Source organism: Melanerpes formicivorus, unplaced genomic scaffold, assembly GCF_026170545.1.
Source record: "Melanerpes formicivorus ecotype bairdi unplaced genomic scaffold, bMelFor1.0.p_v2 SCAF_1, whole genome shotgun sequence".
NCBI classification, from domain to species: Eukaryota; Metazoa; Chordata; class Aves; order Piciformes; family Picidae; genus Melanerpes; species Melanerpes formicivorus.
In genome coordinates, this window is record NW_027142353.1 from 30,851,696 (window position 1) to 30,879,616 (window position 27,921).

General features: G+C 41.0%; 1 protein-coding gene across 1 annotated transcript in view; it reads right to left on the reverse strand.

The window, feature by feature from the left end:
• Positions 1–27,921, reverse strand: part of TMEM131 (transmembrane protein 131) — a 136,331-nt gene that overhangs the window by 96,906 nt on the left and 11,504 nt on the right. Inside the window, exon 2 of the mRNA XM_068139069.1 lies at positions 11,591–11,652. Coding sequence (XP_067995170.1) covers positions 11,591–11,652 — 62 coding nt within the window. The remainder of the gene's footprint in view (positions 1–11,590; positions 11,653–27,921) is intronic.

Consider the following 27,921-nt stretch of genomic DNA (forward strand, 5'->3'; position numbering starts at 1 on the left):
ACCTCATCCCACAGCTGGGCTGCAATTTTGTCCCATGCGTCGGAAGTGAAAGCTTTGGTTGCCAAGGGGATAAAATCATGATTCTGGGCCCAGGCTAATAGCCCTTGTAAAATCCCAGAATCATCAGCAATGCCTCTCACGGAGAGGATAGTTTGGAGGGCATTTAGCACAGCCTCTTCTGTTTCGCAGAGTGCTTCCTCTTGCCCCTCCTCCGGCCACTCACCGAATCATGTTGAGATTCGCTTCCTTTTCTGAGCGCGCGCTGCTGATTTTGTCAGCACTGGGGCAGTGCTGGTTCGACCTGCTTTCCGTATCGCTCAGAACGTACCTCTTATGCTGAGTCGAGCAGCATAGTAGTCCGAGGATCCCGACTTCATGTGTATTCGGGTGCCAGGTAACAGGACAGAGATTGGAGTCAATACAGCTGACCAATATGATCGAATATTGTTCTTTATTGTGCCAGTATTGTAGGCCTATGGAGCGAGTTTAGCACAGTAAAGTACAGCAAAGAAGAAGAAGGGAAAGGAAAGGTAGAAGTGCGTAGCAAGGGAACTTCTACAACTTATATAAACTTGGAGAGCCTTGTTGGCATAGCTTCATTGGTTCCCTATGAGTGACTACACATTCCACTATCATAGATTATTGGTCCAACTAATGATAACACGCAAGGTTGCTGATGCAGGTGCATGTCCTGTTGTTCCAAGATAACTTTCTGTGTTTATAGCTACCAGTGTCCTGTTTTAGTTACATGCTGCAGGCACAGCACTGTTTTGCTACACTGCTAGCTGGCTCTGCACTTACGCTGAGCATGGCCTACCACCATGTCAGGCTCTAGGCCTGCACTGCCAGATTGCTCACACTGCTCGTCGCTGGCATTGCCACAAAAGGGTGGTTGTAGACAGGCGGAGGTTGGTCTCTTCTCCCAGGCAGCCAGCACCAGAACAAGAGGACACAGTCTCAGGCTGTGTCAGGGGAGGTTTAGGCTGGAGGTTAGGAGGAAGTTCTATACAGAGAGAGTGATTGCCCATTGGAATGGGCAGCCTGAGAAGGTGGTGGAGTCACCATCATTGGAGGTGTTCGGGAGGAGACTTGATGGGATGCTTGGTTGCATGGTTTAGTTGATTAGGTGGTGTTGGATGATAGGTTGGACACGATGATCTTGAAGGTCTCTTCCAACCTGGTCTATCCTATTCTATTCTCTTCTATATACAACTTTGAAAAATTCTGTCTTCCCACAGGATTGGGGGATCAAATTGAGGATTTCAGTCCCTCTCACAGGAATTAAATGGCCCAGACAAGTATTTATCTTAGAGGAGCAGGAAGAAAGCTTACCTGTGTGACAACATCTGTGGTGCACCCTGACTGATCTGACACTGCTCAGCTCTAATCTAATTTGTTCAGGAGCAGAATATAAATTTTTCATATCTTATTTCAGAACTAAAAATCAGGTCCCTTGGCTAGGCAATTGATTGATCTCTATTTCACTTACAAATTACACTTTCATTTTCCTAAGATAAAAGTTTGTTCATTTTTTTCTAATTATATTTACTCAAGAATTCCTCTAGTAAAAGAATATATTTTATATATTATTTTATATTTTATTTTGCCTTTTATTAGAATACACTGTCTTGCATATGTTTCCGTTAAGTTTTCCTAGCTAAGGTATACTACTCGCATGCTGATAAGCTCTTAGTTCAGCTACTTAATTTCTGATGTCATCCTTCACTTTCTAATTTCTTCTAGGATATAAACAGATACAACCTGCTGTGAACTGTTTCAGAATATTAAGGAGAATTCAATTAAAATTAAGGAAGAAACTTAAAATAATTTTTAGTTTACTAGTCAATGTTTAAATTACAAATTGATTTGTATCTAAAACTTCCTATGTAGTATTGCCTAATACAAATAACTGATTAGCTCTCAAGTCTAAGGATTTAATCAGAAGGGGGGGAAAAAAATGCAACAACCAAACAAAAAAACCAAACCAAACAAACACACCCCCCCCCCCCCCAAAAAATAAAAAAAAAAAAAACAAACCAAAACTGGTCTCTGTCTTGCATACCTTATTTTTCATTTACACTGGAAAGGTAATAGCAAAGGCTCCAGTTTTAAACTGCCACCCATTAATTTCTCAACTTAAAAGATAGGTAGGAAACCGAATCAAAGTGAATCAGCTGGATATATTTTTCTCTCCATCCAAAAGGACTTGTGCTGTCAAAAGCTGGTTTGACATTTCATGCAAGCACTTGTTCAAAGCATTAAGCCAGTGATTTCCCCTAGTTCACATGGTTTTATAACCTCTGAAGAAAAATAGGTATCCAACATTTTAAAAATTGTTTCAATAAGTTTCAGCTTCTTACAATTACGTATCATTTGTATCTACTTTTCTAGCACAAATCTGACAACCATGAATCACTGTCTTTCTGATTTTTATTTTTATCTATGCAACAGCTTGCAGAGGTAGCCATTCTCTCTAAAAGCACGTTAGATTACACCTGGCTCTGAGTAGGCTGTGCAAGAGATGCTGCACAGCCTACTCAGTAGAAACAGATTAGTGCTTGTTTGTAAGAACTAAGCAGACCAAGTTCTTTAACTGCAATTGAGTGGCATGCTAATCTTCACCACTGATACAGGCTCAGACAAGTTGTTCAATAAATCTCAGCATTTATGAGCTTTCTGCACATCTCTGATATATGTGGCAAGTGATATGCTCCAAGTGTTGAAGACTAGGAACTTCTAGAACTGAATATCTAGGCAATGCAATCAGTAATGCACATGTATCCAAAAATGACCCAAATCCATTTTGAGCATTTTCTCTGCTAGAAGCTATTCGTCCCTACCAAACAACTGCATATATCCCTCTTTTTTTTTTAACACAACAGGACAGTCACTTAAAGTAATTCTATTGATGATAACAGCTCCATTCTTCCCTGCTGTACATTCACACCACTGACTTCCCTGCCTATTGGCAACCAAAAGTCCACTTATCACCCAACACCATCTAATTAACTAAACCACGGCACTAAGTGCCTCATCCAGTCTTTTTTTAAACACTTCCAGGGATGGTAACTCCACCACCTCCCTGGGCAGCACATTCCAATGGCCAATCTCTCTTTTTGTGAAGAATTTCTTCCTAACATCCAGCCTTATCTACCCCTGCCACAGCTTGAGACTGTGTCCTCTTGTTCTGTCACAGGTTGTTTGGGAGAAGAGACCAGCCCTCACCTGGCTACAACCTCCTTTCACGTAGCTGTAGACAGCAATAGGGTCTCCCCCGAGCCTCCTCTTCTCCAGGCTAAACAATCCAGCTCCCTCATTCTCTCCTCATAGGGCTTGTGTTCCAAACCCCTCACCAGCTTCATTGCCCTTCTGTGGACACCTTCCAGCAACTCAACATCTTTCCTAAACTAAGGGGTCCAGAACTGGACACAGGATGTGTGTCTAACAGATGTGGCCTAACCAGTGCAGTGTACAGGGGCAGAATGACCACCCTGCTCCTGCTGGCCACAGAGTTCCTGATACAGTCCAGGATGCTTTTGGCCTTCTTGGCCACCTGGACACACTGCAGGCTCATGTTCAGCCTACCATCGACCAGCACCCCCAGGTCCCTTTATGCCTGGCCACTCTCCAGCCACTCTGTCCCCAGCCTGTAGCACTGCATGGGGTTCTTGTGGTCAATGTGCAGAACCTGGCACTTGGATGTGTTACATCTCATGCCACTGGACTCTGCCCATCTGTCCAACCTTTCAAGGTCCCTCTGCAGAGCCCTTCTACCCTCTAATCAATTGACACTTGCTCCCAATTGGTTTCATTTGCAAACTTACTAATGGTAGACTCAATCCCCTTGTCCAGATCATCAACAAAGATATTAAACAGGATTGGCTGCTAAACAGAAATGACAAATACATTTTAATGATACTTTTTGTGTTTTGAGAAGGTGTTTTGCTTTTTGTTTTGTTTGGGGGGTTTCGTAGATAAACTCCTGTGTGGGTTTTGGTTTGTTTTTTATACACTTTCTGTTGTTGTTGTGGGGTGTTTTTTTGGTTGTAGTTTTTGAAGTTTTTTTTTAATTAGGGTCAATCAAGAGCAAAAGGAATAGCATACCAAATTCAGTAGATCAAACATAGCATCATGGAACTAAACCAAAAATAATTTTCATGTTGCAGTTTCTATAATTACCACCCTTTTTTATTACATGTCAATCTTTAGAGTTTTGCAGTAAACAAAAACATACAAATGTGTCCAGTTAAGTGTTCTAAATTCTTTTAATTTCATCTAGTAAAGTTGTGGACTTGCTGCGCTACAGTCTGGCATGCTGTTTTTCCTGTGTGACTGCACAGAACTGTCAATCAAAAGTGCCAGGAACTAAACCCATGTACTAGATCAATCTACTATTTAAAGTACACATTGCTAAATACTGTCAGTTTATCAGATAAAGAAAAATAAATTTATGCTGTTTACTAGATACAGCTTCTTCTTTTCTCCTGTAAAGATATGTCTGTAATAGAGCAGCATCAGCAAAATAAGATGTGTGAAGGAAAATTTTATTAAATTTTATCTGTATGGAGAGAAGTATTACACATACTACCTTGCAATGTGCAGAGCAAGAAGGCAGCTTCAAGTGCACTATTAATATTTCCAGAGATATAACAAGTTAAGTGATACTGAAAAAAACTTGACTTGATTAATTTCCTGATCCAACTGCCTGCCTCACAAAAAAGATTAAGGCTAGCACAAAAGAAACAGTAGAAATACACAACTGAGTGGGCAAAATAATCAGGAGAGGAAAAAAAAAAATCACCCCTTTCAACAGTACTGTGGGGTTATATTGATTCTACTCAAAAGGCTGTATTCAAGCCTTGGAGACAGAAAATATTTTTAACGTTTTTGTTTGTTTGTTTGTTAGTTTTTAATTTGAAGATAGCATATGCACTGGCTGCTGCTACTAACAGTTGCATGCCTTTTTTCTTATATGAACCTATAAGGATTAAACTATAAACCAAAGGGATTTCAGAATAAAGATCTTGATACAATGCACACAGTGAGTCAGACAGTACCAGTTTCAAAACTTACAACATTTTTTCCCTAGAGTTTCATATCCTCAAGAAAGCTTTTCACAGAGAAATTCTACCTGAAAACACACCTCACAAATTCAGTATAGTTGTGGAACGATACCAGACAACAATCTTGTGCACACGGTGAATGAAACCCTACACTTTGTAGTCTGAAAGCTGTCTCGAAGGCCTACTCACGGTTGTTAACTTTATCCAGAAAATGAACCAAAAAATCCCTCCCAAAACCCCCTCAAAAAACAAAGGTTAATGTCTCACCAGTGTGTTATAATAGCTGTTCTTTATTTCTTGGTAAAAGGTCATATAACGTAGTACTACATTCACTCATCTAAACATAGGCATCTGCTGCCACTTGAGATTAATGTCCTAAGGCAACCTGCCTGGTCTCAGATTGACATCCGGAAGGGCACACAGTTCCTCCTATGCTCTGTGCTAGTATCTGCCAGATGCACATAGATATCCAGAACACACCAAGGCATCTCAAGTACCACGGATTATCTATGTTCAAGGGACTGAATTAAAAACCACAGACAGCAGCATAGAGAGGACGAAGAACTAAGACCCTCTTAATTAAGACCTGGTGTTTCTGGACACACAATGTTACTAAAATTCTCAAAGGCCAGAGCTTTCTGTATTCCTACACGAGTACACACAGTAATCTAAAAGACTCTTTCAGGGTGAAAAAGTATCTCAGAACAATCTACATACTGTTGCTTTATAGTAAGGCTGGTTCCTTATTGTAGAAAAGTTAATGTGCTGCTTGCAACTAAATGACAACTAAATGCAACTAAATGTCTCTCAAAGACAGCTACAAAACTGTTAAATAGATGGCAGTTAAAATCTTCATTGTTGCACTTATGAGCTTTATGCAAATAAGTAGGATAATTATAAAAAACATTATTAATTACTAATAGCATGCCTAAGGTAATGAAAACCAAAAAAGGTGTAATCTGAAAGGTAGCTGAAAATGGACTGAGTCGTTCTTGCCATGCTCTTTCATGACCCAAATTCACACAAGGAAACAAAAATATCAGTTTACTTTAGCTGATGCAACACATGCTGTCGACACCAGCTTTGCCAGGGTCACTCCTGGGCATTAATTAATTATTTTTAAATTAAAGCCTAGGGATGACAATTCTTCCTGTACAAGAAGAAGAAACTGCAATTATTACTTTTTTTTTGAGCAGTGGGACTTCAGCTGCTCACAAGCAATAAACTGAGATTGCTTTTATTCTTTTATAAAATGACAAACATTGGAAGGAAACTCCAGAAGCCATCCAGTCAACTTGTGCTAAGGGAAGATGTAGGTACTTCAGCTTACTTACAGGTTTGGGCCACTAAGTTCCAGATATCTCCACAGAAGGAAATTCTACAACTTTTGAGTGACCCGGTCAAGTGTTTGATCAACCTCAAGTTTAAAATCTATTTTTCATACACAGGTTTTGCATGGTTTATACTGTTGTAATTAGTTGGGAATTTAAACGGAAGTACTATTGACAATTCTTTCCAATCCTGCGTGGAGTGTTTTTCTTTTACTTCTTTGGGAGGGGTAAAGAGTATCTGTCTTTCTCCCTACACCCAAGACACATGTTAAAGTTCTTTTCATTTGACATTCATTACTGCCTTTTGTGACTAGCAATGAACAATCATGGTAAATATATTAAGTATATATAACCACATACATTTTTTTTCTTTCCTATATTTTAGCTACTCTGCAAACCAGTAAGTATCAGTAAATAATTTTCAGGAGTTCACCTGTAAAAAGAGTATTTCATACACTTAAGATTATTGTGACCATGATAAATGTAGTGATTCACATTAAGATAATTTAATCTGAGAGTCTTACCCTTTTCTTTTTCCATTGCAGGATATGCTACTTTAAAAATACTACTACATAAGCAGAAGTACTTCCTGAACTACATAAAAAGCACTTTCCAAACACAACGTCTGAATATAGGATTGCTCACTGTAAAATAGTGGCTCCAAATACACTGTGCAGGAAAACATCAGATACCAAGGAAATAGCTCTCACTATAAAGACAATGACTCAGTCAAGAAACAGTCCTTTATGAACTAAATCTTTGAGGTCTCTTCCAACCTTGGTGATACTGTGATAAAAGCAAATGAAAACTTTGTTCTCAAAACCAAATTTTACTTTCCTGTTCACTTTTCAAAATAAAGTCATCAAAAGTGAGATCGCATGTTGGCTTGACATGAAAGGATAAATTATTTAAAGTAACAGTTGTAGTTTATTTCAGCACTCCTAATATTTGCAGATGACATCACTGTCAGGGGTTGAAGCATCTGTCAGGTCTGGACAAGACTTCACTGAGGACACATGGAGGAGATGGCCTGAGAATGATGACACGAAGTGCAGCTGAAGGAGAGCTCAAATCTAAAACTGGGAATAACTGACTAAGCAATAATATACAAAAGAAAGGAGAGCATAGCAGAGAGCATAGTGAAATACAAACTAAATGAGAAAACAAAATGGCACCAAAAATTTACAACTAAATTTGGAATTATTAAAATAACTGTTATTACACAGGGAATTGATTATTCTGTCCTTTCTCAAAGTCTCAGAGTACTAGCATCCTGATTAAAGGCTACACTTTAAGTACTGTAGAGACAGTACTGTTTGAGAAAATTTGCAAGAAACAGCTATAGGTCTCTTTTAATACAAAATTATCAAGGGGGGGAAATAATTTTAAAAAATAATCTAATTTACTATATATTGGAGGGGAAAAAAGAAGCCGCAAAAAACAGCTTGGGAATAAACAGTTACATACTTAATAAAACTTGTGAAAGTTACTCCTCCAGAGGTTTCAAGAAAGTCAAGCATCTGCCAAGGGTAGTCCATCTACACACAACACTACCTGAAGAAAGCACTACATAATCTCCTGAGGCCCATTCCAACCAAACATTTCTATGACCTGAAAGCCAATTATATAAACATCTGAAAAGTGCTTGCTATTGAAGAAAATACCCAAACCCTACACTGCATTGAGTAATGGATGATTTACACTAATACAATTCTTACCCTGTGTTTAGGATCTAAATAAATTATTTGAAGACTTCAGTAAGTTGTTTATTAAGAGGACTATTTGTGTGAAGAATAGACACAATTGAGAAATCCATAGTCAAAAGTAAAATACATTTATTCAGATATAAACTAACCTAAATATGTATGCTAAAGAATAAAAATCTCACTCTGTTAATACAAAGGACAAAGCTATGCGATGTAGCTTTTCCTAATCAACCTACTGAAAGTCCATACTCAAAAAGTATAGTCTCTACTTTGATGCTGTTACCCACTAGCATGAAACTAGACATTTCCATTGCCAGTTTGTTTTTACTAAGTACAAGGGTTTTTTACTTAAGTATTTAAAGATCCATGATCCTTCAATAAGTATTTTAAATCAGCCTGGTCAAACCCAACTTTCCAAAACATTTCATTTCTTTTCAACAACCAAAGTCTTAAATGTGATTGAAAGATATAAAAGAGCATTTCACTGATGGTACATAGTCTAAATAAATACAAAACCCAGCATCAATAGAATAATTGGAGGGAGGAGGCAGGAATCCCTAATGATTAAATTACATAAGGCTCAGCATTTAAATAGCCTTACTTGGAAAGCAACTGCTTCAACTAAGAAAAATAGACCAAATTGCAGATGGATTTAACACTTGAATGATTAATCACTTCAAGAACTTAACTGCTGGTGTTAAATTAAATAAAAAAACATAACCTGAAGATGATGCGACATTACTCAACACTGTACATTTGCAAAAATTTATAGAAAGCCTGGAAAAGAAACACTCAATGACATTACAGTCGGTTTAAAATTTCCATAACTGCTGTTCACAAGATGTAAATTTGTTTCTACAATAATGTGTTTACTTTGGGTTTATTTCTTTAATGCAGTAAGTAGTCACATAAGGTCACCACATTAAAATCTGTAGGAAATAAATTGTAAGCTAGAGGAAACACGTGTGTCCTTCTGATTAAAAGGAATTGGTTTTGATTATTTTGGCATTTTTGGCTTAAGAGCCACAACCATAATATAAAACACATAAACTATTTCTTAGAAATTTTGTTTCTTGCTTTGATTTATATCAAATATTCAGCAGTATACTGTAAGTGGCAGCCAAATGTGGTCTAAAGCTTGCAGCTCAACATCCAGCACTGCTCAACTTTATCTGATCGTAATATTTAAATTAGTTTTTCTGTCTCTGTTACACCTTGCAATAAACTTGGAATGTTTAACAATCTGGTTTAGTTTTCCACATTTACGAGAATTATTAAGGTGGTTCGCAGCAGCACCTAAGAACTATGTGATAAAATAAAATAAATAACAATAAATTTAAAAAATAATTTCAGATTCATAAGATCAATTTTAATTAGTTGGAAAGATATATATGTATGTGTGTAAAGGAACCCTGGAAATTTTTTTTAAAAGCTTAAGATTAAGGTAAGTAAATATAACTACATTAGTTTTGTCTTTAAAATTTGGCCAACACCCAACTGTCATTTTCATTAAACAGCTCCTGTCAAAATATATGTTAAGAGTATGTAAAAGAAAAGAAACTAAGCCTAGTGATTTTTTTTCTGTTGTATTTATACTGCTATGTGGTGTCTCCATGCTAGTTGAAGAAATATTGAGTCAAAAACAGAAACTGAGACTGTAACCACAATATAGAAACTTCCACTATTCTACTCTGTATGTCCAAAAAAGCCATATATATTATGTGTTTAGCACATGGCATCTAAATAACTGTTTAATTAAGAACTTGGGGCTTTTGGGGGGATTTTCTGTGTGTTTGGTTTTTCAGGAGTTTGGTTGGGTTGTTTTCTTTGAGTTTGTCTGTTTTTTGATTGGTTTGGTGGGGATTTTTTGGTTGGTTGGTTTTATTGTGGAGCTGGGTTTGTTTATTGTTAACCACAACCTTTTCTGTCACCTGTTTAGGTAATTTTGAACATTATCCTTGTACATTATAATCTTAAAGTCTATTGTAAATTATTCTCAATTTACATTAAGGACCCAGCAGCGGAAGAAGGAATAACAAACCCAAACAACTAAACAAAACCCCCAAACAACTTCAGTAGAAGGTGGGGGAAAAATGCCTTCCTTCATCTAAAAAAAAAAAATTATCATCATGAGCACAGAACTATGCAGTATTTTACATTTATTGACTCCTCCAAATTCAACAGGAGGTAAGAACTGCAAATCAAGTACTGCATTGGTAGACAATAAAGCTGAACACAGTCACATGCCATGTGTTTTAATCATTTAAACAATGAATTGCTTCCATCTTTCTCCTCTCCCCCCTCTCAGCTACCAGGACTAACATCATCAAGGAATTTAATGTGGAAAGTAACTTTTGCTAAATACAATCCACAAAATACATGCCGAAGAAATTCTAGTCTATAGAACTATATAGTTGTAAAGTGTCACTCCATGTTGCCATGCATTCTATACCTACTACTACCACCACCTCAAAATATCAGCATGTATTCTTTATAGTTACCTTTTTGCCTGTTTTGAACGACACCAAAATAACCCTGACAAGAATGGTAATGCTAGACCTGAAAAATTCATGTTTACAACAGCAATTACCTCACTGCTGCTGTCTGACCTTTTATAAACCCAGTGGTGACTCTGTTCCAAGTGAAACCATTATATTTGGGAATCTTGAAACTCTTGCCAGTTCCTCTAGTTGTACTATCCAATTACATCCTAACTCTACATAAGTTAAGTCTTAAACACAAAGTATTTCCTTGTTTTTCTGAGGAAAAAAAAGGAAAAACAAACACTGGACAAACAGGACAGATAGAACGTTGTGGTGCTTTAGGCTGTGTGCCAGCCCCTGATGCCATTGCACAGACCACACCTGGGATGTCCCAAAGGGGGGCCCAGCCCAGTGGGTGGTCACAGGAAGCCAGGTATTTTCATTCCCATAATGCCCTGCTCCCCTATAAAACATCAGCACAGGGTCCTGTCTCTCTCTTTCCTTCCTCGCCGCTGCCTAGGTAAAATGGCGTGGCCAGGGCCAAGGCTGGGTTGGGGGGGAAGAAAGAGCCCTGGGTGTGTGGGGGTTGGGTGTACCCCCCAGGTAGGGGATGGGACATTCTTGGGTATGTTCTGGGATCTCTCTCTTTCTGTCACGGTGCTTGTGGTTTTCTGTAAAACTTTCATTGTTTTTCCATTTAAACTTTCCACCATTTTTGCAATCTGTTTTGTCTGAGTCTTTCTTATACCTGTGGTGGGAAAATCTGTCTCCCAACCCGCAACAAACGTGTAGTAAGTTCCACCAGTTTTCCAACACAAAAGGGAACCAGAACCTCATGACACACCAAAGAATACTATTGAAAATAACTAGAAGATTGTGAAGTTTTTCAGACTTAAGTTTGGTCACTGCTTATTTTCAAAAATCCATTCACTCATGAGTTTCAAAAAGCAGCTATCAAATAGAAGATGAAACATTACTAGTTGAGATGACTTACTCAGACTACATACCTGCAATAGGTCTCCTTCATCAAAACGTAGCATTTCTATTATGCCATCTGACTGGATGAAAGCTGCAAAGAAAAACAAAAACAACTAAGCAACTGTGACCGGTTGAGGCTGTCCCCTTAAGAAAGGGAATATGCTGGTCAGAAGTTGGTAAACAAAAAATATGGATCTAAACTAATTTCATTGGTAGATTGGGAGGAAGCACCTTCTGAACTGGGAGTGCAGGAGGGTATCCTGGGCATTCCGGCACTTTTCTATCAGTCTTTCTTCCGCTCCTCCTTTGGGCAGCAGCTCTCTGTTCTGGGCTTTTGGCCAAGGCTTGACCTTGAAAACTGATAAACTGCAAGGCCTGTATTAACTGCTTTCCAATTAACACATAACTGCTTCTAACTTTTTTCTCTTTCTCTCTCTTTCTAACCCGCTCTGGGGAAAGGGGGAGAGAGGGGGGAGTGGAGGTGGAAAACCCCCTCAGCAGAGGGGGAAACTCTCATTTCTGTGCTACTTTATTGTATATCTTTGTATATATTGTAAATATTGTAAACTTGTATATTCCCCTGTGTTTCCCTGCTTTGTAAATATACAGCTGTCATTGCTTTGCTAATTCAGCTGTGAGGTTTTTTTTCCCTTTCCCTTCAATTTTCTTTCCCTTTACTTTACAGGGGGGAGGGAGGAGGCTTTTCGGCCTTACCCTTCCAACTCTACGACAGCAACTTAACAGAAAAATGTGTTATTAAATTAAAAAGAGCAACTTAAACATCTAAAATCTGCTGTGCCTTCTTTTGTAAACAAAGGTATGACAAACCAAAACAACAATGCAGAGTAACCAAATATGAAACAAATCTGTGATAATGATTTTCTTCTGAGGTCTCCAATTCTAATATGTTCATATTAACAAGCATGACACTTAAAAATTACTTCAAATTGTTGAACTTCAAAGTGAACAATTTCCTCAAGTTTCTCTAAAAAGCCAACTGGTAGTTCTGCCAGTAACTAAACAACTGAGTTTAATACACAAAGAATTATGACACAAATTTAATTTGTTTTATTAATAAATCTACAATCTGAACTGTTCACACTGCTCCCTAATCCTCAGCATGGCAACAATTCTATCCATCTTGATAAAAGAATGAAAAGTTCAAAGAGGCCTAAATTTTACTTCCACAAGACTGTTCACACATATACACACACAAGCAGGTCTTTAGGATAAAATACAGCAACAAGCTCAAACCAGAAAACTGTATTTTAAAAAAATTAAGCCCTAAAGTAACTCCCACCCTACTGTACAACCTTTTACCATTTGGCTACATGGAGTTGATTGAGTGATACAAGCTTCTCTTTCCACAAAGAGAATCAGCTTCATCAGGAATGAAAGTTACGGAATTTTCAGCACACAGAAGCTTAGCTTACTGTGTGCTTCTGGAATATGGAATCTGAATCCCAGTCTAAAAAGGATATTTAAACCTTCATCTCCCATTTTGAAGGTCAGTGTTCTAACAGGAACAATTTTAAGATCACCAACATTGACACTCATTTCTACGAGGTTTTAAAAAAAAAGCGACATTAGTTCCAGAAAGCAAAAATTAAACACACCTACCACACAGAGTAACACTATTTTGACATCCACTTCACGCAAGCATTTCCTCACTGGCTGCTTTAGTGATACGTCACTCAGAAACCAAAATTCAGTCTGCTACTTGACATATCACTGTTTGCACATCCCGTTCTCCATTCTTCTTGTAAAAAGTGCAAACTCCACAACTTTGCAAAAGTTAGCATCAAATCTTGCTGCTGTCATCTCCAAAAGTCTCTGCTGACATGCAAAAATGACCAAAGAAAGAAACAAAACCCCCAAATAACAAAATTCTATATAATTACTTTCCAAGCTACCATGCCTCCAAATTCTAATGTTTAGTGACACATACTGAGAAAACAGCACAGCTCATGTGGAAGTCTGGAAGTCACCATAGAGGGGAAGAGGGGGCTCAGATTACAAACAATATGCATGTCCTGCAATATTAACAGTGGCATGAATGGTAGTAGTCAGTCACAGCATCAATATCTTAGAATTATTTTTGAGGGGGTATGGTGGGGGGTTGTTTTTATTGTTATTGCCTTCATGATTCCCAAACCAAACAAATGTCATCCTTTATCAAAGAACTGGGGGTTTGGGCAATCGCTTACACTGAAGAACTACAGAGACATAAGGCAAGCAATTAAAAACATCAAGTAAAACCAAACGAGCATTTAAACTGCTGTTGCAAGATAAAGTCTTAAAGTTTATGAAGATTCAGGGTTAAAAACTTTAATTAACGGAGTAGGTCTATCAGTGTAAATTTTAGTCCAAGAAACAAAGAACAAGAGATTCTTGTCAATTTAACTGGCAATACACATGTAAGATGTTCAAGTCACTGTTTAATTTTGTCTTTAAAAGCACTCAATAAATCTGTAAGTGAATTGCAGTGGAGGAAGAAAACAAAGCTTTAACATGTTAGGTTGAAAAGCAGAGAACGTCAGTTAATCACAACTTCATAGAAATATGATGCCTATCCTCCAAGCAAAACACCCAAACCAAGCAACCAAACAAAAAGCCCACACCGAATTACAGACTAGGTCATATAGAGGGAAAATTCTCAAATTTTGACTTAGGAACAAATCCAGAGTGAAACTGTTTTCTCATGTATTTGATTTACTGAAAGTTTAACCAACACTATTTAACAAAAGACTGTATCAATAACAGCACAACCTCTTAACATTCCAAAAGGAGCCTCCAAAAGGAGGTTGGGTTTTCTGGCATTATTTTGTTTTCTAGCCTTCTGCTCTGGAAACATAAGAACCCACAGAACTTGGCTGTGATACTACACAAAATTCATTAGAAAACAGTTTAAATTAAAAAAAAAAAAAAAAAAAAAAAAAAAAAAAGTTGTTTCTTCAAATGGATGTTCTTGCATAAAATTAGAAATTCTTCATATTTTCCTGAGTTTTATTCCCCATGTAAAATAGGATATAATGTTGCTACACAGAGCAGAAAGTGGCAAAAATTCTTCCATTGGATAGAACACACAGGAGCTCACAAAAGTTAATCAGCCTTCTACCCAAGCAGCTTGAATACAGGCAGCCCTTCTGTAAACCCCAAACATCCACTCTGCAAGTTATTTCATCATTGCTGCACCTTATGAACAAAGCAACAGATGTTACAAAACATTTTGAGCAGATGACACTGTTAAATAGAACTGTCATTCGTCATTATATCATTTAAGAAATGTTTTTAGAGAGTGGATGACAGTGCCAGGTAAGTCAGATGCACTCACTGCAAATCTTGGCTGGTGGCCATTGTGCAGTCACATCTCAACTCGGACTGATGAACTTTCTGTGGTTAGGGCTTAAACTTTGTATTAGATTAACTTTGTTTCTACATTATTATTTTATCAAAGTAAGGAAATTACAAGTAAATACCTACACCTTTGTGATATGAAAGCTTGGTTTTGCACCTGACTTCTTAGATTCTCAATTCAGGTTGAAGCAACAAGTCACATTTGAATGAGGGAAAGCCAATTACATTTTTTAAAATCTTCACTGACAAGTCACAAAGGATCACCCAAATCATTCAGTCATCTCAGCCACATGACTGGCAACTGCTACGAGAGGGGCACAACATACATTTGGGGTAAAAGCATTACAGCTGTTATGGTGTGAACTGCCACTGCACAAATCAGCAGCCAAGAAGCCAAATTACACATTAGGAAAACAATTTCTTCCTGAACTTACAGGTGATTGAAGACCTAAAAGCTGATTATAATAGTTTAGTCAAGCTTTACATTTTATTAGCATGCTAAGGCCCCAAAGAAGAAAAAAGAGTGAAGATTCCTATCTACAGATTTTAAGACCAGAAGAATAGAAAGAATAGAATAAACCAGGTTGGAAGAGACCTTCAAGATCATCGCGTCCAACCTATCACCCAACACCACCCAATCAACGAACCCATGTAACCAAGCACCCTGTCAAGTCTCCTCCTGAACACCTCCAGTGACGGCGACTCCACCACCTCCCCAGGCAGCCCATTCCAATGGGCAATCACTCTCTCCGTGTAAAACTTCCTCCTGACCTCCAGCCTGAACTTCCCCTGGCGCAGCCTGAGACTGTGTCCTCTTGTTCTGGTGCTGGCTGCCTGGGAGAAGAGACCAACCTCTGCCTGTTTACAACCTCCCTTCAGGTAGTTGTAGAGAGCAATAAGGTCACCCCTGAGTCTCCTCCTCTCCAGGCTAAGCAGCCCCAGCTCCCTCAGTCTCTCCTCATAGGGCTTGTGTTCCAAGCCCCTCACTAACTTCGTTGCCCTTCTCTGGACTCGCTCCAGCAAGTCAACATCCTTCCTAAACTGAGGGGCCCAGAACTGGACACAGTACTCGAGGTGTGGCCTAACCAGTGCAGTGTACAGGGGCAGAATGACCTCCCTGCTCCTGCTGGCCACACTGTCCTTCATGCAGGCCAGGATGCCATTGGCCCTCTTGGCTGCCTGGGCACACTGCAGGCTCATGTTCATCCTACCATCAACCAGCACCCCCAGGTCCCTCTCTGCCTGGCTGCTCTCCAGCCACTCTGACCCCAGCCTGTAGCACTGCATGGGGTTGTTGTGGCCAATGTGCAGAACCCGGCACTTGGATGCGTTAAATCTCATGCCGTTGGACTCTGCCCATCTGTCCAGCCTGTCGAGGTCTCTCTGCAGAGCCTCTCGACCCTCTAGCAGATCAACACCTGCCCCCAGCTTGGTGTCATCAGCAAATTTACTGATGATAGACTCAATGCCCTCATCCAGATCATCAATAAAGATGTTAAAGAGGATGGGGCCCAGCACTGATCCCTGGGGGACTCCGCTACTGACTGGCTGCCAGCTGGATGTGACACCATTCACCACCACTCTCTGGGTTCGGCCATCCAGCCAGTTCCTAACCCAGCTCAGAGTGCTGCTGTCCAAGCCATGGGCTGACAGCTTGGCCAGCAGTTTGCTATGGGGGACGGTGTCAAAGGCCTTGCTGAGGTCCAGGTAAACTACATCCACAGGCCTCCCCACATCCACCAGGCGGGTCACCTGATCATAGAAGGAGATCAGGTTGGTCAGGCAGGACCTGCCCTTCCTAAATCCATGCTGGCTAGGCCTGATCCCTTGGCCATCCTGTAAGTGTTGTGTTATTGCACTCAGGATGACCTGTTCCATGATCTTGCCTGGCACTGAGGTCAGGCTGACAGGCCTGTAATTCCCTGGCTCATCCAACCGGCCCTTCTTATGGATGGGCACCACGTTGGCCAGCTTCCAGTCCTCTGGAACCTCGCCAGTGAGCCAGGACTGCTGAAACATGATGGAGAGTGGCTTGGCCAGCTCCTCTGACAGCTCCCTCAGCACCCTAGGATGGATCCCATCTGGTCCCATGGACTTGTGGGGATCCAGGCGGCTGAGCAGATCACCAACTACCCCATTTTGGAACAGTGGAAAACTATGCTGCTCCCTGGCTCCTTCTGCCAGCTCTGCAGGCCAGCTGCCTGGAAGACATTCTGTCCTGCTGGTAAAAATTGAGGCAAAGAAGGTGTTAAGTATCTCTGCCTTTTCCTCATCCCTTATCACAACGTTCCCCTCCGTGTCCACCAAGGAGTGGAGGTTGTCCTTTCCCTTCCTCTTACTATTAATGTATTTATAGAAGGACTTTTTGTTGTCCTTCACAGCAGAGGCCAGACTAAGCTCCAAATGCGCTTTTGCCTCCCTAATTTTCTTCCTGCAAGACCTAGCAACATCCTTAAATTTTTCACGGGTTGCCTCACCTTTCTTCCAAAGGTGATACACCCTCTTTTTTTCCCTTAGTTCCATTAAAAGTTCTTTAACCATCCAGGCTGGCCGTCTGCCCCGGTGGCTCATCTTCCGGCACATTGGCACAGCCTGTCCCTGAGCCTTCAACAGTTCTTCCTTGAAGTAGGACCAGCTCTCCTGGACCCCTTTGTTTTTAAGGGCTTTATCCCAAGGAACCCTCTGAATTAGTTCCTTGAGTAGCCTGAAGTCCGCCCTCCGGAAATCCAGAGTGGAGGTCTTCTTGCTGCCCTTCCTAGCTTGACCAAATAATGAGAATTCAATTATCTCGTGGTCACTGGCCCCTAAGCACCCTCCGACCACCACATCACCCACCAACCCTTCCCTATTGGTGAAGAGGAGGTCAAGCATAGCCTTGCCCCTGGTAGGCTCTCACAGCACCTGGGATAAGAAGCTGTCCTCCATGCATTCTAAGAACCTCCTAGATTGCCACTTCTCTGCTATGTTAAGATCCCAGCAGATATCAGGCAAGTTGAAGTCACCCATGAGAACAAGGTCAGGCGATCTTGAGACAGCCTTAAGCTGCCTATAGAATGACTCATCAACATCCTTCTCCTGGTTGGGTGGTCTATAACAGGCTCCAACCAGGATGTCAGCCCTGTTGGCCTTCCCTCTAATTCTTACCCACAGGCACTCAACCCGATCATCCCTAATCTCTGTCTCAATGGCATCTAGTGCCTCCCTGACATACAGGGCCACCCCTCCACCCCTTCTTCCTTGCCTGTCTCTCCTGAAGAGCCTGTAGCCATCAATTGCAGCACTCCAGTCATGTGAGTCGTCCCAGCACGTCTCTGTGATGGCAACTACATCATAACTTTCCTGCTGCAGCAAGAATCACCATCTCCTTTCCTCCCCACTTCTGCTGAACAGAGTATTTTCTCCCAAGAGGTAGACATAGCTGCCTCTTGGCAAAAAAAACCTTTATGCCCACATGCACCCCCAAGAAGAAAATTTACCAGATTCAGAATACATGACAATTTCAGTCACTCACTATTAGGACATTGATTTCAGGGTCAATTTTTTCTACCTTGCATATCCTTATTTCCTCTTTTTGAATAGCAGGTTGCTATTAACAGAAGTGATTTAAGCAACAGCAAACACTACAAATACTCCAAGTTTCATTTTCTGTTAGTTTTCAGTTGACAGCCTTTAAAGTACAACTTCTTTGCTTAAGTCAGTGTTTCTATGACAATATCATAAATTATATCAGAAAGGCCTTCCTACTTGCTACAACCCCCCCCCCCCCCCTTTTTTTTAAAATATATATACAGAGAGCATTTTTGATCTTTTCCAAACTCTAAAAAAAGGCAAAAAAAATCTAAGTAAACAAACAAAAGCAAAACATCAAACAACAACAAAACAAAATGAACAAATAACCCACCACCGCAGCTATAATGTCTGCCCATCACAGAACTCACAAATTTCTGGAACAGTAAAAACACTGTGTGAGAAGCTGGTTATAATATTTGGCTTTCGCAAGGGGAATTACTGGCGACCGGGGGGCTCGTTGGGCTGATTGGTTGGTTATGGTCTGTATTGTGTGAGGTATTGGGAGAGAAAGGTGAGGCGCCAACAGGTCTAAAGACTGGCCAGGTCAAAAGTGCAGGTTTTGTCTCAGTCCTGATGGAGAGGGGTGGGAGCGTGCTGGGGAATATATGACTATGTACGCTTTAATATATTAATATGTATGTTTGCCGTCTATATCAGTTCAACTCGTGTTGTTGGGGTGCGCCTCTAGCAAACTCGCTATGCGCCCAGCGCTGTGTTGCCTTTATTTTATAATAAACTGGTTATAAATTTCAGCAGTGAGCTCGTTTCTCAGTTTGGTGACCTGTACGTGATTACCCTGTCTGCAACGGCCTTCGGGGCCCTTCAGAAGGGGGGGTGCCCCCGCTGATTTCGGCGGCCCGGAAGGAGGACCCTGGACGCCTCTCGGAACACGGGTAGATCCAGCCAACGTTATAAGATAAAGGCAAGGGAAGGAGCTCCCGGAAGTTGCCTGTAATTTTTGTGCACAAAGACCCGGGCAAGAAAAGGACTGTAAGTATTGTCCGGTTGGGCAGGTATTGAGGTCAGTGAGAGTGTGTGCGTGCGTGAGACATGGGCTGGACAGTCCAAGTCTGGATCCACAAAGCAAGTGCGGAGTCCTTCTAACTGCGTTTCCAATATCCCACAAGGGACTTGGCCAGTGAAGGGACAAAGCGGTTGGTGATGGAAAGCGTGGGCCTCGGGAAATGGGGCAAGGGTCAGGTGTAGACCAGCCCCGGGAAACATGGGAGCAACATGGGTACCCAGGGATATACCCCTGGACAGTCCTCTGGGGTTGCACGTTGGAGGCACAATACGCAGGATAAGGCTAAAAAGATAATGGAGGAAGAGCCTAGAGAGAAAAGTAGATTGTGGGAAGGTTGGGCATTTGAAACGAGAGTGCCCAAGGAGAAGAGAGATCTTAATGGTTTCTTTTTAAGCTTAGTTGGATCGGCTCCGGGCGGGCCTGGAGCCGGGGCCATTAGGGTAGGGGCTGCATGTAGAGCAGTCGGAGCTGCAAGTCAGCGTTTGCACCAGCACCTGCGGTAGTGCGGCGGGCGGAGCAGGAGCTGTTGCGGGGAGAGCTGTAGTGGCTGAGCTGTGCCCACCAGTGGACTGGTAAAGGATCAGGCCCAGGAGGTGGCCAGGCTCAGGTTGGAGAAGGAGGGTTATTTGTGTTACCAAGGTTCCTACAGGGGGTGTGGAGAGCGAGTTTTAGGGGCAAAAGGGGAAAGGATTAAAGTCCCGGTAGCTAAGGAGGGGTCCTGGCTAAAGGGTCCCAGAATTTCACTGGGGGTGGGGATTCCAGGATTCTGGATGGTAGTCAGGTGGTCTTCACAGCCTTGGTTTCAGGCTGTGAAGGGGCAACGTTGTTTCTACGGTCTGGGGGCTGTGGAGACTGGTCGTCCGTAGGGATCGGGCGACCGGCGCTGCGTCCCGGTTTTCAGCGTCCCGGTTTTCAGCGTCCCGGTGGTGAGGGGCCTGGTTTCGGGGTTTTGGTATCCTGTGGTCCGGTTTCTGGAGGGGCCTGGGCCGTGGGGGCCCGCGTCGCGGTGGCGGTCGCAGATTTGGCGTCCTGGTTTCCGGTGTTCCGGTGGTGGGGGACCCGGGTTCAGGAGTTTTTCCATATCCTGTGGTCTGTTCCTTAGGGGAGCTTGAACTGCGGGGGCCCATGGTGCAGTCACGCTCGCGGGTCTGACGTCCTGGTTTCCGGTGTGCCGGCAGAGCGGGACCCGGGTTCAGGAGTTTTTCGTATCCTGCAGTCGGTTCCTTAGGGGGACTTGAACTGTGGGGGCCCGTGGCGCGGTCACGCTCGCGGGTCTGATGTCCCGGTTTTTAGGGGGGACCTCGGTTTGAGGGACCTGCTTCGGGAAGGTTTTTTTCCGTGGTTTCAGGTTTCCGCAGGAGGGCAGGGACCTGGGCTGCGGCGGGTGAGGTTTTTTTGCGGTTTGACTTTGCAGGGGATCGGCACAGTGAGGGGGGGTTGTTAGTTCGCAGGGAGCCGGCTAGTGGCTCGGAGCTGGCGTTTCAACTGCCGCCGCTCGGTTTTGACCCCCGGGCAGTGAGTAGTGATCAGGAGAATGGGACAAAAGCAAGTCATCAGAACTCCCTCCCATTCCCATCTCAGAGAGCGCCTTGGGGATCATATTATAGTTTTGGGATGATGAGTTGAGAAAAGGGAAATCAAAGAAAAAATGGTTTAAGCTGAATATGCTACTGTTTGGATTAGGGCTTCACGCCCTACCCCTGTTCCCATATTTAAGGACAAAGACAAGGAAAAGGCAGACAGGCTGGCGTGAGAATATGGGAGAGGTAAAATCAGAGGGGGGGGGGGGGGGCACCAAGAAATCAGAAGTGGCCTAATCAAGATCCTCAGTGGGACTATCAACAGCTTCAGGGGAGAGAGAACATGAGACAAGGAATTGAAGAAGATGTGCCCAGAAATTTTGATAAAGCCTATAGCGAGCATCAGAGGAAGCCTCCTATGGAGTGGATGGCAAGATTAAAGAGAAGTTTGCAGCTCTATTCTGGAATAGATCCCAGTTCTGCAGCTGGGGTGATACTTCTCAGGATGCAGTTTGTGGCAAAACCATGGGCAGATACTAGAAACTGGAAAAGATCGAGGATTGGCAAGACAGAGGTTTAGAGGAATTACTATGTGAATCTCAGAGATGTTTGTAAGGAGGGATGAAGAGAAACAAGGCAAAAGCTAGAATGTTGGTAACTGCTGTAAGGGTACTGGTGATTATGGATTGAGAGGAAAAAAAAAGAGGTAAAAGTCTTATATGATAAATTAGCCCTCAATAGTAATATTAAATGGAGTCCAGAAGACGATGAGTGATTGGATAAATAAAAAGAATGTTGATTGATGCCCTGTTTTAAATTTGCCTGACATGGACAAATCATTTGATCTTTGTGTACCTCTATATGGGGTGTTGACCCAGGACTGGACTGGAAGTAAAAATCCTGTAGGGCATTGTTCCAAGTTACTAGATTCTGTAAGTAGGTGAGGGCCAATTTGCTTATCAGCAGCCTTTATTAGTAGAGGAGGCCCAGAAAGCAGCTTTTTGTTTTGTTCTGGTCTCAGATCCCACCTTTGGGATTCCTGATGTATATGGGATTGAAGCTGGGGGTAAAGTGTTAATAACAACTTGGAAAGGAGAGTCACTAATTTCCCCCTGGGAAGGATCTTTGCTTGGTTTTGTTAACAACAGATCCAGCTGTCCACACTGCAGAAAAAGGGTGGACACATGCTTCGTGAGTAAAAGGACCACTTCAGGAACACCTCTGGTCTGAAGGCTCTGGAATTAGCGAGACAAACCCACCTTTTGAAACATCTGACATTACCAAGGATTTACTTCTGTGTATAAAAGATCCTGGGACTTGATGTCATTGGGGATGGGTAAAGTGTAATAGTAATGGTAAACTGGCTATTTAGAAAAGTGATGGTAAATTTTTCTGCTGCACTATAATGATGTGCTGAGAGTGTGTGTGGTTATAAATGTATGCTGTTGCGGTTATAATTTGAAGTGATTAGGACAGAGGATTCATCTATGTTCTGTGTGTTAAAGTACCAAAAACTGTGTTCAGCTAGTGGGACCACAGAGACTGCAATACAGACAGCCAACATGCAACCAGAGTTAAAGGACTGGTGGATCCATCCACTGAATGGACCGTGGTACCCCATGAGGATGAGTTCCAGTATCAGGAGTGGAGTGGTAATGGTCCTTGCCTGAAAACATCACAAACTACAAACAAGTCGGGGTTCGAAATTGGTACAACCTCCCTGGGCAAGGGAAGGAGACATGGTCTGCGCAGAGCATTAGTGGGGATTGTAGGAGGCAAGACAGGGTAGACCTCTGTAATTGCCACGAAGAAGATCTAGAACCATGGCTGTGGGCAGCAACACCATAGGCCATGTGAGTGGAGTTGCAAGTCAAACCGGACTCCTAATTCCCAGCATTAACCACTCAGAGGGAGAAAGGTGTCACCCAGATAGTACCTATTAAAGTAAAAGAAGAAGTATTTTCAGGCAAGGAACATCAGTTGTTATCCCATTCCTGTACCAGGAAGTTGAAATTGGGAATAAGTAATTATGGCTCAAGCCAAATGTAGTAAAAAGAAGGGGAGGGATTGTGAGAAACTGGTTATAATATTTGGCTTTCGCAAGGGGAATTACTGGGGACTGGGGGGGCCCGATCGTTGGGCCTGGTTGATGGTCTGTATTGTGTGGGGTATTGGGAGAGAAAGGGGAGGTGCCAACAGGTCTAAAGACTGGCCAGGTCAAAAGCGCAGGTTTTGTCTGTCCTGATGGAGAGGGGTGGGGAGCGTGTTGGGGAATATATGAATATGTACGCTTTAATATATTAATATGTATGTTTGCCATCTATGTAAGTTCAACTCGTGTTGTTGGGGTGCACCTCTAGCAAACTCGCTATACGCCCAGCGCTGTGTTGCCTTTATTTTATAATAAACTGGTTATAAATTTTCAGCAGTGAGTTCGTTTCTCACATTGGTATATATACCATACCCACTCCTTGTGTATGGCACCTATTAAAGTGAAAGAGGAAATATTGTCAGGCAAGGAACATCAGTTTTTATTCCATTCCCTTTACCAGGAAGTTGAAATTGGGAATCCTTTTGCTTGTTGTAGAATTGTCACCAAGTTAGGTTATTATGGCTCAAGCCAAAAGTAGTAGAAAGAAGGGGAGGGACTGTGAGAAACTGGTTATAATATTTGGCTTTTGCAAGGGGAATTACAGGGGACCCGGGGGGGGGGCTCGATCGTTGGGCTGGATTGTTGGGCTGATTGGTTGGTTATGGTCTGTATTGTGTGGGGTATTGGGAGAGAAAGGTGAGGCGCCAACAGGTCTAAAGACTGGCCAGGTCAAAAGTGCAGGTTTTGTCTCAGTCCTGATGGAGAGAGGTGGGAGCATGCTGGGGAATATATGAATTTGTACATTTTAATATATGAATATGTATGTTTGCCGTCTATATAAGTCCACCTCGTGTTGTAATGGTGCGCCTCTAGCAAACTCGCTATGCGCCCAGCGCTGTGTTGCCTTTATTTTATAATAAACTGGTTATAAATTTCAGCAGTGAGCTCGTTTCTCACAATTGTCTAGTCATTATTACCAGTATATTTCTAAATACTCCTCTAAAGTAGACCAGAACTTAATATCAAAATCATTTTAGCCAACATCAGTCTTTATATGTGCCTGAATGACACAGACTAAATTTGCATGTGATGTGAGACCACAGAATATGCCAAGACTCTTGGTGCACAATGATAAAAAAATTCTCCATGGTTAACAGGTTGAGGCCTACTTCTGACTGACATCTAATTTTTAAGGTAGCTTTGCAAATTTTTTTCTTTCCTTTAGCCACTGTCAATTTCTTCATTTCAATAAGAACTTACATTCTGGCATATATGCTTATAAAAACATTATTCAACAATATTACTTAGTTCTGGAACAGCTACTCCAGAACATGGTGCCTTAATTTATTTTTATGTTAATCATTACATATACACTCTTACATGCCTGTAAGAAGTATTTTCTCCCTTAAATCTTGTCTAAACCAATTTTCTTCTAAGCTATAGTTACACAACCTGGTATCTTCTAGTCTATGAATACTGTAGACAGTGTTCCAACTCAATAAAATAGGGTCAGATTAATTGTTTAAATCTCCCTAATTTACACCATGTTTTTCTAAAGTTCAGTTTCCAACCCTTTGTCTTAATGACTAAGTTGACTTCAAGGTAATTATAGCCACCTGAAGCAATTACAATGTGCTAAATGTCATTCACTTCTGTCAGGGTAATTGTGATTACAGCATTTTTATCTCTACCATCTAAACAGCACAACAAGAACTGAGTAAGTTGGTTTTAAAACTTTGACTATTAATTAACTGCTTATTCACAATCACACAATTTCAATCATCTTGAACAGTGGAAAAGTGAGCACCACATAAAATAGAGGCTATAGAACAATAAACCAACAATATTATGAGAAGAAAATGATGCTGTAAAAAATTCAGTGCCATAAAGATAAGGAAAAACAAGTATTATGCTGTAATACGAGCAACCCTTTTTATCAGCTTCTAGAATACAAAAGTTTAGAGAGCCTCAAGAAACCTGTCCCAGTTCAGTGTTTACCACAATAAAAGCTATTTAAAGCAAGTTCTATTCTCCAAGATGGATGTCAGTGTAGCTATCTGCCTGAATTTCTGACTACATCCCAACAGGTGACTGGTTCATTGGAAATGTGGATTATTCTCTTACACAGCCAGCAAGCCTGAAGCAAGAGGCTCTGGGACAGAACTATAGTCAGCTTCCTTTCCAGCTAAATCCTCCTCCACCTACATACATAGACAATTAATTTGTTTCTTTTTCAGTAGTCAGTCATATTTTTTAAAAGGAAATAGGTAATTTTTCCCACTGACTTCAGGATGAGTGATCATATCCAAGACAGTAAATACACACAGACTAGTATAGATCACATAAAAAAAAAACTCGCTTTGAAGTCTTTTCACAAATAAATATATTCATTTGTGCTAAGTCAACTTGATAGATGTTTCTTTTTTTGTTTACATATTAGCTGAAATAGAAACATTCCTAGATAATGGACTTTAATCATGTGGACTGAAAAAGCAATACATTAAGCTAAGTAACAAACAGACTTTTCATTAAAAATCTTGTTTTATACTATTTTCACAAGAAATGTTTACTTTACACAACACATACTCAAATTAATTCATATGCATCGACCTATGACCAAATTAACAAGCTAAAGAGACAGAAGATCACTGGCACTGTGATATCTGAGCACATAACTCACTATTCCACAGTAAGATAGAAAAAGGTCAAATTTGTATTTTACGGCAAACAGCACAAATTTGTGTATACATTCTTACCTAATTAAGTCTGCATACAATCTTTTGCTTAGTCATGTGTCACTACTGACTTTAGACAAAAACCAAGCCTCTTTACACAGCAAGGACCTTTGCCACTAGTAGAGCTGTCAGATCATGTTCATCCACTCAGTCTTCCCCTTAGTTAAGACTGATGCACATTTTCTAGGAATTCAGTAATCAATTCAGTTTTTAATGCCAGCCACAAAACAGAAAGTGACAGCACAATTCTGATTCAGAACATAGACTCCAAACAATAAAGCCACCACCTAATCTGAGGAAGGAATGCAGGTCTCTATCCTGAAGTTCACGCATTTGGCACACAGTATTTGTGCTTTGGAAGATGGTGCAACTGCTTGAAGGTTTCTTTTACAGAGTATGCACTGTGTTGTGAAACAGATATATCCTTGCAATGAAAGTACAGAATCATGAGCAGAGCACTGAAAGCAACAGGTACTACACCTGGGAAAATTACTAAATAAAAAGCAGACTGCTAAGAAAATTACTGTAAATAACTTATCACCAATAATCACCAATTATGCAAATACTTTTATTTTCAGGCATAGCCAAAACCTGCCACAATATTCTGTACTCAGCCTGTATTTCCACCTTACAGAAATGTGCATTTTCATCCACGTCAGCCAAAGCTGCAATCTGACCTTATTTGCAATAAGTTTTAGAAAGTTATCTGCTACTGACCAAAATGGTCTACTTCAGATGGTAGCAAAATTTCACTGTAAAATCAAGCAAACAAAAAACCAAAGAAGCCACCAACAATCAAGTTGCAAGACTATTTATAATACCTATTTAAAACATTTGCTTTAAGATGATGCTTCACAGTTAAACATATCAATAATTTAATTTGTTCCTCTACAGATATTTACTTGCTGGGCTCAAGAAATGTCTCAGGAAATAATATCCAATACTGTTTCTCATTAAGATTGCATAGGGGAGTATGAATGAGAATACTTATTTTTAAACACAAAAAAAACCCCAAAACAAGACGAAGAAAAGAAAAACTCTCATCTGGAAAAAGACTCTAGTGCACATTATTTTTAAGCCAAAAAGAACAATACTTTTAGAACAATATTTCATGGAAACTTCTCATAACTCATTTGCAGAGAGGAAAAAACTTTAAAGGAAGTAAAAGACATCTGCAAACAGCATCCTTTTTTCCTAGCTTTGGGCCATACAAATTGTGTTGTGCAGGGTGTAAACCTAGGTCATCATTGCAGTTTCTAAAAGAGTGACCAGAGTAGATGATTTGCTTCTGAGAGTAACTACTTGCTGAGGTATTTTGGGTAGGTGAATTGGAATTTCTGCAGTTAAACATACTTAAGCATTTTGTTTCCATATTCCTACTTGCAGCTTTGAGTTGTTTGTTTTCTAGGTGTGGCTTTTTTTTTTTTTCTTAATCCCCCCTCTTCCAAACCTGGAATTATTGTATTTTGTTTCACTCTTCTTGCCCTATGTTTTATCTTCTTTGAAAACATGCTGCAGTTGTTCTCCACTCATTTCTCTGAAAATCCCATCTCCCTTCCTCTTTTCTACAGTATAAAGAACAATTCTTGCTCTCAGGTGTATTATGGTCATTATTCAGCCTGGATGTGCCTTTGAAGTAGCTCTTCATGCAATCTGTTGGTGGTGGGTTTTTGGTGGTTTTGTTTGGTTCTTGTTGAGCGAGTGAGTTTGGTGGATTTGTTCAGTGGCTAATTTCACTAAAGTGCAAGTTTGGAAGGCTCACATTGAAGACAGAAGGTATTGGCATTGCTCTGAGACTGCAGAATCTGTGAACTGACTGTCTTTTCTTGTAAGCTACATATTAAATGGTTTTATACACATTATATTCTCCCATATAAAGGATTTTCATCAAGGTCCTGTCAACTCACTCCTCTCTCCTGTTTAGATGTTTCTGAAATGCAGCCCTGCATTTGAGCATACTGACTGCTCCCCAGATCTGGTATATTCCAACTCCAGATCAGTGACAAAGATACTACGCAGGACAGGACAGGTCCCAGAACAGACTCAGAAGGAACTCCCTGTA